The sequence below is a fragment of the Dipodomys merriami genome, unplaced genomic scaffold (genome assembly GCF_024711535.1).
Source record: "Dipodomys merriami isolate MVZ:Mamm:240054 unplaced genomic scaffold, mDipMer1.0.p SCAF_14, whole genome shotgun sequence".
In the NCBI taxonomy this organism is placed as follows: domain Eukaryota; kingdom Metazoa; phylum Chordata; class Mammalia; order Rodentia; family Heteromyidae; genus Dipodomys; species Dipodomys merriami.
Window position 1 is genome coordinate 2,889,437 of NW_027202715.1, and position 14,393 is coordinate 2,903,829.

At 42.4% G+C, this 14,393-nt stretch overlaps 1 protein-coding gene across 1 annotated transcript in view; it reads right to left on the bottom strand.

Annotated features, from left to right (window-relative positions):
• Positions 1-14,393, bottom strand: part of Cfap70 (cilia and flagella associated protein 70) — a 74,146-nt gene that overhangs the window by 31,105 nt on the left and 28,648 nt on the right. The window contains exons 16-19 of the mRNA XM_070020556.1: positions 12,526-12,657; positions 7,462-7,587; positions 588-721; positions 364-479 (exon numbers count right to left, since the gene is read on the bottom strand). Coding sequence (XP_069876657.1) covers positions 364-479; positions 588-721; positions 7,462-7,587; positions 12,526-12,657 — 508 coding nt within the window. The remainder of the gene's footprint in view (positions 1-363; positions 480-587; positions 722-7,461; positions 7,588-12,525; positions 12,658-14,393) is intronic.

The following is a 14,393-nucleotide window of genomic DNA, read 5'->3' on the forward strand; positions in this document are numbered from 1 at the left end:
GAGCAGCAGCTTTGAACAAAAAAGCTGGGGAGAGTGCACAGGGCCTAAGTTCAAGCCCAGCTACTGACAAAACAACAATAACAACAACAAATGAGCTGATTAAGAGTAGAAAGGAGCTGGGTGCTTGGGGGCACACCTGTAATCCCAGCTATTCAAGAGGCTGAAATCTGAGGATCAAAGTTCAAAGCCAGCTTGAGCAGAAAAGGCCTCAAAAGTTTGTCTAATTAACCAGTAGAAAAAAAGCTGGCCTTGAAAGCAGAGCACCAGCCATGATGAGAAAAAATTGAGCAGCATAGGCTAGAAAGAAAAGACAGAATCTTAGAATGGAAAAATTCACATTCATATCACAGGAAAATAACATACCAAGTAAAGTCCAGGCTATCACATTGGTTGGTTCCAAGCAAGTGGCATCCTCAAAGAAAATTTCTGCCTGTTCATAGTTCTCCAACAAGACAGCCAGGATACCACACAGCAACAAGCTGAAAAGAGACCACTAATTCAATGGTACTGTGTCTCATTCACAATACCAAGACAATTTCACTAGCAGATGATCACTTCAGACTTCTGCACCTCCCTTCCACCTGTACCTGTTGATATGACTCTCATTCAGGGAAAGGGCTTTCCGGAAACACTCTTGGGCTTTGATGTTGTCTTCAATGAGGAGGCAGAAGGCACCATAGTCCAGCCAATGCTCTAGGTTGTGGGGCTCACGGACCAACCTCTAGGCACACAGGGCATCAGAAGGGCCAAGATTACTGTGACACGATGTCTTACTTTTTTTTATAGTACAACCTCATTCAGGAAGCACCCCACAAATACTGTTTTACAAAAGTAAAGGCTAAGACTTCTTTTTTCTCCTTACTATAGGACATAGCACACTCAATTATTATTCTGGCTCTTAATAAGTTCTCAAAAATTATTGAAATAATTAACAATTTGAATCCTTAAGCTATTTCTCCCATTATTTGGTCAACCTACAACCTAAACTCATTCAGTATCTTGGGAGCCTAAAGTTTCACCCAGTGGTATATTAACCATGTGTAATAATTTCTGCCATAATCTTAAAATGGCAAATACTAGATTTGTCTATAAATCTGAGAAAAAAGATGCCTGATAATGAGAGAAAACTATAAATATTGATTAATGACATTAAAGAAAAAAGATATAAATAAATGGAAAGATATCCCATATTCATGGATTGGAAGACTAGTATTAAGATGCTAATTCTACCAAAGGCAAGCAACAGATGCAGTGCAATCCCCTTAACATCCCAATCAAAATCCTTAAAAAATTAAACACATGTTATCAGATGTGCTAGCAATTTAATTTGTAATTTATACCAAAAATACTTAACAGGAACTCAAGTAAATTCTTATATACAAATGCTGAATTTTGATAGTTCCTTATATTCTTTTTTTTTTGCCAGCCCTGGAGCTTGAATTCAGGGCCTAGACACTGTAGCTCCTTTTTGCTCAAGGCTAGCACTCTTCCACTTGAGCCACAGCACCACTTATGGCTTTATGCATGTTAGGCAAGCACTCTACCACTAAGCCACATGACACATCCCCAGCCTCTTTATATTCTTATACAAATCAGTTGTCATACAGGTTCTACAAACATTTTCTCCTAATCTGTATTTTTTCGGGAGGTAGATAATTTTTCTCTTACTTTATTTAATATATATTTTTATTATAAAGATACTGTACGGAGGGATTACAGTTACATGAGCAAGGTAATGAGTACATTTCCTATCGAGCATTGTTATACCCTCCTTTATATTTCCCCTACCATCCCTTTCTTCTTCATTTCCCCAACTCCTCCCTCCCCTCTCCCAACCCTCCCCCCCCAAAGTTGTAAAGTTCATTTTCAACATACTCTCAGTTAGGTTTTTAAAAAGAGGTAGCTGAGTAAGAACAGCACCACGCACATGGTATTCAGGTAAGGGGTAGGTTTATTCAGTAGACTTGCTAGGACCAGGCAAGGTTGGCACTCCACTCAGCTGGCAAAAGAGAGAAAATAGCTAGAAAAGAGAAGAGCTAGAAAAGAGCAGAGAGAGAGAGCAGAGAGCAGAGAGAGCTAGAAAAGAGCAGAGAGAGAGGTAGCCGAGTAAGAACAGCAGCACTCACGTGGTATTCAGGTAAGGGGTAGGTTTATTCAGTAGACCTGCTGGGACCAGGCAAGGTTAGCACTCCACGTGGCTGGGAAAGGCCTGGGAATGAGAGAGAGCTGGGAAAGAGAGGAAAGAGAGAGGAAAGAGCTAGGAAAGAGCTAGAAAAGAATAGAGAGAGCTGAGAGAGCCTCTGAGCCTGGGCTAGGCCTTATTTAGGGTATGGGCCGAGAAAGGTGTGGCCACATCAAATTCAGATGTGACCTCAGCGGATGCAGATGTGACATCTTCCAGGTGCCTAGGTAACGCAGGTACTGGGTGGAGACTTTGCTGCGAGAAGGGTAGAGTCAGCTCGCCATCCAGGAGCAGACCTAACATTTTTGCCAACCTTGCCTGGTCCCAGCAGCTCTACTGAATAAACCTACCCCTTACCTGAATACCACGTGCATGGTGCTGTTCTTACTTGGCCTACCTCTTTTTAAAAACCTAACATAAATGGTGCTGTGACTTGGATAAAGGGCTTAAAGTCAGGATAGCTGGGGTTCTTCTCTGGTTTTTTCCTCTTTTTTCTTTTTCTGTTTGTTTTTCCTTTTTGCTCTGAGGAATACCCACAGTTCTGACGGCCTTTTGCGAACTCATCTGTCTACTGCAGACACAGCGCATTGATACCATTGCTGCCTTCACATCCATGTCTACACCACTTCTCTACTCTGGTGAGTGAAGCTACTCTCTACAGTTCTCTGTTGATCTCTCTAGAGGGCTCTGGGGGAAGTCGGGACACCACTTCTGCCTGGTCAGCTCTCCTTCACTCACCAGACTGACTCTCCTACACATTTAATGAGGTGCTGCGAATCACACCTGAGCTGTGAAACCCCTTTGAAATGTCTCCTGCGCTCCCTGGAAAGCCAGAGCACCTCATTTTTATGTCATTCTCAGATGTAGACAGTTTTTGCCACTGCAATGGTAAATGGTCAGAAGTCTGTTTACTTTTGGGCTCTCTTTGCTCTCTCTGCCATTCATGTCCAACTTTCCCTACCTCTCCCTTTCTCTTTTCTACATTTTGGCTTGTGCCCTGAAGAGTGTGACGCAGGCTGGGTCCCAGGGACCCCCCTCTAGGTTCCCTCTCAAAGGCTAGCCAATGTAGGCTTGATCTATTTGTATTTTTTTCAGAAATTCGCCATCTTGAGTTCGCCATCTTGGCCACATGGTGGGTTAAGGGTTTGGCCCCATCTGACCCTTAACCTTCCACCAAGCTTACTACTCCATTCATCTGTTTTAAGGTGCCTTGCTAACAAGTTGATCTTTTCACAGGCCCTAGTAACTGAGGCCCAACCATCTGATGTGCTTTGTTAGCAAAGATGTCAAAACGTCAAAATTTTAGGTTTTGAGTTTTGCTTTTTGTGTTTTGTGTTGTGTATTCTTCTACTGACTATGTGGTTCTAAAATACTGGGCATATCTATGCTAAAATTCTCATCACATCTAATGAGTTTTGTCATTGCAGAATATTTGTTGGTCAGTTCTTGATAAGGAGCAGGTAAGCTCTACTTATTCTACTGGATCTCCTTGTTGCTTTAATTGGGCTTTTAAAGGGCTTTTGTGGCAAACATTTCAGTTCAAAGCCAACCCGGGCTGAAAAATCCCTAAGACTCCATCTCCCAACTAACCTGCAAAGAGCCAGGCTGGAAGCATGGCTCAAAACACTTATCTCTAACCAGCCAAACTCTACAAGTGGTACTATAACTCAAAGTGGTTCAGTGTTAGCCTTGAGCAGAAGTGCTCAGGGTCAGTGCCCAGGCCTTGAGTTCAAACTTCCTTGACTACCAACTGGGACAAGCCATCCCAGCAACAAGCACCTAGACTCAGCCAGTCTGGGGAACAAGGGAACATGGAGAGGAGTAAGAGGAGATGATGTCACATCAGCTACTTTGTGCCTGCCCTTTCAAAATTAACCAGAGGGGGGGAGGTCAGTGGAAGTAAGAAGCCTGCCCAGCCAATGTCTATACCTGTCTACCTATTAACTGAACAGGAATTTATATTCTTGCCTTTGTCACCTGACTTCTCTACTTAGTCGCTAGCTGTCAGAAGTAACTAGGGACATTTCTACCAACATTTTCAGCCCCAAGTCCTTCCTCTTGCCATTTATTTGATCTCTAGTATTTTTTTTTCCAGCCCCTCAATGCTCATGAGACTTCTCCAGACTTCATCTAAAGACTCATGCCACCAAGGGACAGCTGCTGCTCACTGCCTTCTCTGGGAGGGGACCAAATTCCAGCCTTTTACCCCTATTGTCGATGCTCCTTGTCAGCAGGAAGTAGCCAGAGAGAATCCGTGCTCTATTTCATAATTATTAAAAGGCTGGAATGTAAGGTCCACTCCTGGATGGCAAGCAGACTCCACCCTCCTCGAGCAGCAAAGTCTCCACCTCCTCGCAGCAAAGTCTCCACCCAGTACCTGCGTTACCTAGGCAACTGGGACACCTGGAAGATGTCACCTCTGCATCCGCTGAGGTCACATCTGAATTTGATGTGGCCACACCTTTCTCGGCCCATACCCTAGATAAGGCCTAGCCCAGGCCCAGAGGCTCTCTCTCGATGCTCTTTTCTAGCTCTCTCAGCTCTCTCTCTGCTCTCTCTGTTCTTTTCTAGCTCTTTCCTAGCTCTTTCCTCTCTCTTTCCTCTCTTTCCCAGCTCTCTCTCATTCCCAGGCCTTTCCCAGCCACGTGGAGTGCCAACCTTGCCTGGTCCCAGCAGGTCTACTGAATAAACCTACCCCTTACCTGAATACCACGTGAGTGCTGCTGTTCTTACTCGGCTACCTCTCTCTCTGCTCTTTTCTAGCTCTCTCTGCTCTCTGCTCTCTCTCTCTGCTCTTTTCTAGCTCTTCTCTTTTCTAGCTATTTTCTCTCTTTTGCCAGCTGAGTGGAGTGCCAACCTTGCCTGGTCCCAGCAGGTCTACTGAATAAACCTACTCCTTACCTGAATACCATGTGCGTGGTGCTGTTCTTACTCAGCTACCTCTTTTTAAAAACCTAACACTCTCTTGTACATCTTATTGTTACAATGGGTCATCCTGTATCCATATTTCAGCATTTTGTTATTTCCTTCCCTTCCCTAAATTAGAAAAATGTATATATAAGATGCAGGGCACCAGAATCAAATACAGTGACAACAACAGTTGTACCGTGGGAGAAGAACATACAAAAGAAACAAAAAAATCACATGGTACATTAAGAAGAACAGCAACAAAGATAAAACCTCTTGTGTGCCTATCTTGGGGTTCATTTTGTTTAGCATCAGGTTATATGATCATACGTACATAGCTTTAGACCTCTTCTGCTTATACTAGACATATATTAATCTGTATTTTTTTTAACTTATCTTCTTTCATAGGACATAGACTTTTAATTTTTTTCTACTGGTTCTGGGGCCTGGGTATTGTCTTTGAGCTTTTTTGCCCAAGGCTAGTACACTGCCACTTGAGTTGCAGCACTACTTCTGGCTTTTTTTGTGGTTAATTGGAGATAAGAATCCCACAGGCTTTTCTGCTTGGGCTTGGCTTCCAACTGCAATCCTCAGATCTCAGTCTCCTGAGTAGCTGGAATTACAGGCATAAGCCAACCATACCCACCTGACTTTTTTAAAATTTTTAATTTTATTATAAAGGTGATATACAGAGGGGTCACCATTTCATAAAGAAGGTAATTGAGTCACCCCTTCCCAGTTTTCCCTTTCTCTCGCCCAGTTATTTCCTTCTGTCCCCACCCACAAGTTGTATAGTTCATTTTCAACATAGTATCTAGTGAGAACCACTGCTGTACTTGTTAACCCTTTGTCTATTAGACTTTCAACTTTCATGTTCTGTTTTCTTTGATAGACCATGCTTTGGTCTAAGAATAGTTGATATAGCTCAAGCTCTTGCTGTTATTTTTAATATACTTATAATGTACTATGTGTTTTTTTGTTTCTTTTGTATGCTTTTCCCCATGGTATAACCCCTGTTGTCACTGTAATTCTGGTGCTCCGCATCTTGTATATACATTTTTCTAATTTGGGGAGGGGAAGGGAAATAACAAAATTCTGAAATAAGGATACAGGTTGACCCATTGTATCAATGAGACGTACAAGACAGTATGTTGAAAACTAACCTTACAACTTGGGGAAGGGGAGGGAGGAACTGGTGAGGTAGGGAGGGAAGGGATGGTAGGGGAAAAACAGAGGGGGTAACAATGCTCGATAGGAAATGTACTCATTACCTACTCATGTAACTGTAACCGCTCTGTACAGTATCTTTACAATAAAAATATGTATTTAATAATTTAAAAAGAATAGTTTATATAACAATGTCAAAAAATGTTCTACATTTCTTCTAAAAGTTTTATGGTTTTATATTTAGATGTTTTATGATTAGAAGTGTTATGGTTTTTATGTTTAGATGTATTATCCATTTTGAATTGATTTTTTAAAATATTTAAGAATGATTTATTTTGCCTAAGGATAACCAATTGTTCAATTTTTTGAAAAGATTATCCTTTCCCATTAAATTTCTTTATATCTTTTTCAAAAATTTAATGACTGGGCTGGGAAGATGGCTCAGTAGTAAAGTGCTTGCCTCGCATGCATGAAGCTCTGGATTGAATTCCTCAGTAACACAAACACAGAAAAAGCCAGAAGTGGAGTTGTGGTTCAAGTGGAAGAATGCTAGCCTTAAGCCAAAGAAACTCGGGGACAGTGCCTAGGCCCTGAGTTCAAGCTCCAGAACTGGCAAAAAAAGCAGCACTAAAAAGAGCTGGAGTGGGGTTGGGAAGGTGGTTCATTGGTAGAGTGCTTGCCTTGCATGCATGAGGCCCTGGGTTTGATTTTTCAGCACCACATAAGCAGAAAAAGCCGGAAGTGGCGCTGTGGCTCAAGTGGTAGAGGGCTAACCTTGTGCTGAAGAGCTGAGGGACAGTGCCCAGGCCCAGAGTTCAGGCCCACAATCGACAAAAAAAAAGCTGGAGTGACTCAAATGGTAGAGCACCTGCCTACCAAGAGGCCAGGCCTTGAGTTCAAACCCCAGTACTGCCAAAAAGCCAAAAGAAGCCGGGTGTCAGTGATTCACACACCTGGAATCTTGACTACTCAAGAGGCTGAGATCTGAGGATTGCGGTTTAAAGCTAGCCCCGGCAGAAAACTCCATGAGACTCCAATAGACTACTCAAAAAATAATTTAATGACATTATTACTGTGGGCCTTTCATTCTGTCCTATTGCTCTACCTTTTTACCATTCAAGTTTGATTTTGAATAATCAAAAACTACTATTTATCATACCCATTTTCACAAATAATAACCACCATCAATGGAAACATTTGATTACCTCTTCATAATACACTGCTGCCATTCCATAGTTCTCATTGACTTCTGCTTCATATGCAAAGAGTTGAAGCTGATCACTAGTTGACTGAATGACTGGAACAGGGCCTTGGATATCATCTGGCATAGCCTTGCCATCATGAAAGTTCATGAAGGGGTTGAGAAAACAAATGAAGCAATTACATAGAAAGGTTTAGGGAAGTAAAATGGATGTGAGTTACTGATAGATCTTACAAAAGAGATATTTAGAAACAGGAAAAGTAGGGGAAAACCATACCTTTCCAATAGAAGAAAAAGAATATAATCAGCTGGGTGTTAGATCATGTGTCACATGTTTACTCAGGAGGTTGAAATATTTGTGGCAGCCTAGCAAGCCCAAGGCCCTGGGTTTAAACCTCAATACCAAATACTATAGGGGAAAGGGGTATTTCCTATATATCCACATTGAGAAGAGTTGATCTGGTATAATTAGTACTATCCTGGGTCAGAAGCTATGGCTGAGGAAGACCCCTAAAAATCTTTAATTAAAACAAAACAATGGGGCTGGGAAGGTGACTCAGTGGTAGAGTGTTTGCCTTGTGTGCATGAGGCCCTGGGTTCAACTCCTCAGTACTACATAAGCAGAAAAAGCCAGAAGTGGCTCTGTGGCTCAAGAGGTAGAGCACTAGCCTTGAGCTGAAGAGCTGAGGGACAGTGCCCAGGCCCAGAGTTCAGGCCCCACAACCAAAAAAATAAAAAATAAAAAAAAATAGTGAGTACCAAGTACCATTGCTATGGAATACAGCCAAATCTGTGATGGGCCAAAGACAGCTTCTGATCACTGATTAGTGCCTCTGTCCTTTGGGTACTGGGTCTTGGTGGTTTACATCTGTAATCCTAATGATTCAGGAGGCTGACATCTGAGGACTGCTGTCATAAACCAGCCTGGGCAGAAAAGCCATAGGACTTATATCTCCAATTAACTACCAAAAAAGCCAGAAGTGGAGCTGTGGCTCCAGTGGTATAACACTAGCCTTGAGCACAAAAGCTCAAGGACAGTACCCAGGCCTTGAGTTCAAACCCTATGACAGGTGCGTGCACACACACGCGCGCGCATACACACACACACCAAAAAAACAAAATGAAAATGAAAACAAGACAAAAACCTCTTTAGTTTCATTTCTTTCCTTCCAGTAAATCTATCTCTGCCCAAGATCAGCCTCATGCTCATGACTACCCTCATGTTACTCACCAGCAACTCAATCTCAAGCATCTTCCTCCTTTTCCTAAACTTGTACTAAAACTCACATATTAAAACAGCCCTGCAATCTGATTTCTTCATTCCTAGAGAGATGCAGCTAAAATTCGTTCTAAGAAAAACAACGTAGAAAGAGCTGAGCCTTTCTAGACTCTTGTGATATTCAGTATTCACTGAAGGTCTTTAATATTCTCATTCATTTATGGTTTTTTTTTTTTTAGCAAAAATCATCTAAATTTTCTTAAAGCTGTTCATCAATTCTTTTACTCATCTATTCTTTTTTTTTTTTTTTTTTGTCAGTCATGAGGCTTGAACTCTGGGCCTGAGCTCTGTCCCTCATCTCTTCAGCTCAAGACTAGCATTCTACCACTTGAGCTACAGCACCACTTCTGGTTTTCTGGTGTTTTATTGGAGATAAGAGTTTCATGGTGGGGGTAAGAGGGGTGGGAGAGGGGGGATGGGAAGGGGTGGGAAGAGGAAACAAAGGAGGAGGCTACAATGCTTGATAAGAAATGTACTCATTATTGTGCCCATGTAATTGTAACCCCTCTGTACAGTATTTTCACAATTAAAAAAAAATGTGTTTCACGGACTTTCCTGCCCGGGCTGGCTTTGAACAGCAGTCCTCAGATCTCAGCTCCTGAGTAGCTAAGATTACAGGCGTGAACCACCAGTGCCCAGTTTACTCATCTATTCTTAACTTTTGGTATTTCCTGATTCTATCACCAATTTTCATCTCTCCTCATTCTTTCATCCTTTGCTCAGATAGCCTTATTTCTAACAATAGCATCCATATATCTGGCTCGTAAAAATAGCATAGATGTCTCTCTCAAGCAAGGGCCCAGAAGAGCCAATGTTCAAAACTGAATTCAATATCGCCTGCATTCCACCAAACCTACTCATGTTGTATTCCTTGTCTTGGTTAATGTGAACATCAATAACCTAGTCATTGAGGCTTAAACATAAGAATCTTTGACTCCCCTCTTTCTTTAGCAATAGCCAGCTAACTTTGCCAGTTTCACACCTCTAATCCATCCTCCAGACTCCTGTCAGGGTGTGTATATATAATAGATTTTGGGGGGGGGGTCCGGTCGTGGGGCCTGAACTCTGGGCCTGGGCGCTGTCCCTCAGCTCTTCAGCTCAAGGCTAGCACTCTACCACTTGAGCCACAGCGCCACTTCCGGCTTTTTTCATTTTGCTTATGTGGTGCCTAGGAATCGAACCCAGGGCCTCAGGCATGCAAGGCAAGTGTTCTACCACTGAGCCATCTTCCCAGCATATATAATAGATTTTATGTAATCTATATATTATATATATTCCTGATCATACTATTTTCCAATGTAAAGCTTATTGTTCTCAATTGCTATTGAGAAAAAAAAGTCCAAACTTCTTTATATGGCATAGAAGGACTACCTCCACAATCCATATCCCCTAACAGAAACAGATACCTACTGTCAGCTCCTGAGTCTCCACTCCTCAACCATTTTCACCTCTGCTCCTGAACTCTGCCGTTCTGTATGTTTTACTTTCTTTCTTTCTTTTCTTTTCTTTTTTTTTGTCGGTCGTGGGGCCAGTGGGGCCAGAACTCTGGGCCTGCGTGCTGTCCCTCAGCTCTTCAGCTGTAGACTAGCGCTCTACCACTTGAGCCTCAGCCCCATTTCTGGCTTTTTCTGCTTATGTGGTGCTGAGGAATCGAACCCAGGGCCTCATGCATGCAAGACAAGCACTCTACCACTGGGCCACCTTCCCAGCACCAAGTTTTACTTCCTTACAAACTATTATGCCTTTGTAATGCCCCTTGTGGTTCAGGGCTCTGAAACAACCATTTGGAGACCTTTTCGTAGCTTCCAAAGCTCAGCTCAAGCTCCAAGGCTCATGATCCTTCCCCTGGTAAAATGACACAGTTCTCTTTCTCTTTAGGTGTCCATAATCTGCTAGGATTACAAGTGTGAGCCACTGGCGTCTGGCTACTGCAGCTGTTTCTATTATGAGCCCATCGTTCTATCAGACAAGGGGTCCTTGGGGACAGAAGGATAAATCAGTTCAAATCCCATGCTCAACTCTCAATTGTTTTCCAAATCCAAATTATTCCTATCATCTATGCCCAAAGAAGGACTGTTAATCCTACAATACTGGATGCTTTTGTCCTACCTCTTCCAGGAAGACAGCCAGGTAAAAGAAAAGATAGGTGTGGGTGGTGGGGAAGGAAAGCAGTGAAGAATAAATAAACAAAAACAGAGGCTTTGAGGAGGCTGAGTTGGTCAAGCTACCAGAGGTACAGTAAGCCTTTAGTTCTGTTTTCAAAGAAACAACAACATAGAAAAATGAACAAAGAAGGCAAGATAGATATGAGCTGTACAAGTACTGATACAAACAAGTGTTCTGGAGAAAGAAGGCCACTAGTCACAAAAACAGCATGTTTGGAACGTTGAAGTGTTGTCAGTTGTGTATATTATCTGAAACACATAGTTTTTCTTTGTTTTACTATTTTGAAGACTAAAAATTGTGCATATTCACAGAATAAATAGACCAATTTTTGTTTTATACCTTCCACAGCCTGTTTTATTATTTTGATAATTCTATCATAGGTGTGTGTGTTTGTGTGTGTGTGTGTGTGTGTGTGTGTGTGTGTGTGTGTGTGTGTGTGTGTGTGTGTGTGTGTGTGTTGGTTCTGGGACTTGAACTCAGGGTCTGGGCACTATCCCTTAGTTTTTCACTCAAGGCTGGTGGTCTATCAGTTGAACAATACCTCTATTTCTGGCATTTTGGTGGTTATAAGGAGACAAGAGTCTCATGGACTTTCCTGTTTGAGCTGGTTTCAAATCCTGATCCTCAGATCTGAGCCTCCTGAGTAGGTGTGAGCCACTGGCATCCAGTTTTCTCAATTTTGAGATTTATAAAATTTATTTTTTTTTAGGAATTTGAAAGAACATATCCTTTCTCCCAAAATTTGTCTTTTTTTTTTTTTTTTGTCGGTTGTAGAGCTTGAACTCTGGACTTGGGCGCTGTCCCTCACGCTCTTCAGCTCAAGGCAAGCGCTCTACCGCTTGAGCCACAGTGCCACTTCTGGTTTTCTAGTGGTTTATTGAAGATAAGAGTCTCACGGACTTTCCTGCCCAAGCTGGCTTTGAACTTCAATCCTCAGATCTCAACCTCCTGAGTAGCTAGGATTTACAGGTGTGAGCCACCGGTGCCCGGCTGTGGTTTTGTTTTTGTGTGGGGCAATACTAGGGTTTGAACTCAGGGGTCCAAGCTTGCTAGACAAGCACTCTATCACTTGAGCCACACCCCCAGTCCTTTCTGATTTAGTTATAGAAAGATAGGATCTTAATGATTTCTTTTAGGAGCGGGCTTCTGAATGAGATTCTCCTACCTCTTCCTCCCAAGTAATAGGAGGAATTATAGGAATAGGCCAGTGTGTTTGGCACTTAGGCAGTTTATATTATTCATCTTTATGTTTCCAGTGCCTAACACAGAGCATATATTTTACTAATTTTTTTTGTCAGTCATGGGGCTTGAACTGAGGGCCTTGGTGCTGTCCCTGAGTTCTTTTGCTCAAAGCTAGTGCTCTAGCACTTTGAGCCACAGTGCCACTCCTTCTGGTGGATAATTTGAGATAAGAGTCTCATGGACTTCCCTGCCTGGACTGGCTTTGAACTGTGATCCTCAGATCTCAGCCTCCTGAGTAGCTAGGATTACAGGCATGACCCACCAGCACCCAGCTTATATATTTGTTGATTAAAGGATAACAGAAAAAAAGAAGGAAGGAGAATTTCCAGGGGATCTCTGTGCTCAACAAAACAGAAAGGGTGCTCTGTTCTTGTCACCTACCTGGTTTAGTGCCACATGCATTTGATCTACCAAGAACACATAAAGCTCACTGATAAATGTCTGCAGTTCTTCCTGGCTTTCAAAGGATGTTGTCCTCAAATATTTCTCTCTCACAATCTTCACCACAGCATGCTGCAAAACATAAACATTGTCCCCCCCACCCTGATAGCACAGTCCAGCAGCAGGCTGGACCAGGTTTCCCTAGGTCTTTTGGTTTTAGGCTCCCCCCCCCCAACAAAAAAAAATTCTGATAATGATTAGTCTTTTGCCTGATGACAGCTAGACTAGTAGTTCCCTAGGGCTCCTTCAACAGACTCAGCAGGATTTCTTCCTGATGCCACCATCATCACTAATAGGGACAATGCAGAATTCACACCAAGAGAAGAGAGGCCAACACTTGAAGACAATCTTAGCAGGTTTATGCTTTCTCTCATAGTGGCTATGTGGTTCATGAAGGAAGACCTGGAAAGAAACACTGGGAGACAGGCTGGGAAGGTGGTTCAGTGGTAAAGCACATGCTTTGCATGCCAGAGGCCCTGGGTTCAATTCCTCAGCACCACATAAGCAAAAAGAAAAAAGCCGGAAGTGGCTCTGTGGCTCAACTGGTAGAACGCTAGCCTTGAGCTGAAGAGCTGAGGGACAGCGCCCAGGCCCAGAGTTCAGGCCCCATGACTGGACCCAAAAAACAAAACAAAACAAAAAAAAGAAACACTGGGAGAGTGCAAGGGAAGTGGGGGGTGGACATTGTCCAAAAGAAATGTATTCTTTACCTAACTTATGTAACTGTAACCCCTCTGTACATTACCTTTATAATAACAATGGAAAAGTAAGAAGACGTGTCTAGAGTCCAGAGAATGGAATTCCATTTTGAATGCTGCTAATGTCCAACCTCATACATTATACTTTGTTAAGTGGATATATGGCTCAGGTGTTATTTTACTCTGAAAACTGATTGAGGCTGGGTCCTGGTGGCTCAACCTATAAGCCTAGCTACTCAGCGCAGGCAGGAAAGTCCCTGAGACTCTTATCTCCAATTAACCAACAGAAAACTGGAAGTGGACTGTGGCTCAAAATGGTAGAACACTAGCCTTGACCAAATGAGCTCAAGGACAGCACGCATACCTTGAGTTCAAGCCCCACAACCAACTAAATAAATAAATAAATAGATTGATTGATTGCCTGGTTGAAAAGCCAAGAAAAGAAAGCAGAAATAAAAGATTAAAACATGACAGGAATATAGTTGCCCCCCCTTTTTTTTTTGGTGGTGGAACTTGAACTCTGGGCCTGGATGCTGTCCCTGAGGTTTAACTCAAGGTAAGTGCTCTACCACTTGAGCTACAGTGTCCACTTCTGACTTTTTCTGTGTATGTTGTGCTGAGGAATTGAACTCAGGGCCTCATGCATGAAGGGCAAGCACTCTACCACTGAGCCACCTTCCCAGCCCTAGTTGCTCTTCTTTATCTGCAGGTTCAGTTATCTATGCTTAACTGCAGTCTGAAAACAAGTGGAAAATTCCACAAATAAATCCCTATGTTTTAAGTTGCACACTATTTGGAATAATGGGATAAAATCTTACATTGCCTCACTCCATCTTGCCCCAGCCATAGTTCGTTTCTTGGCTCCTTATTTCCATATGTATGCGCTACCCATCCATTCATCATAGTAACCATCTTGTTATCAGATCATCATGTGTCACAGTGCTCATGTTTAAACTTTATTTTATTTTCTAGAGGCACCAAGCATGAGAGTAATGATGTCAGCAAAGAGACCCCCAAAATTGCTTCAATTAAGTGAAAAAGTCATAGATTTGCATGCAGAGGAGAAAACACTATAAACATAGGGTTCAGTATTATGCAGTGTTAAGACAT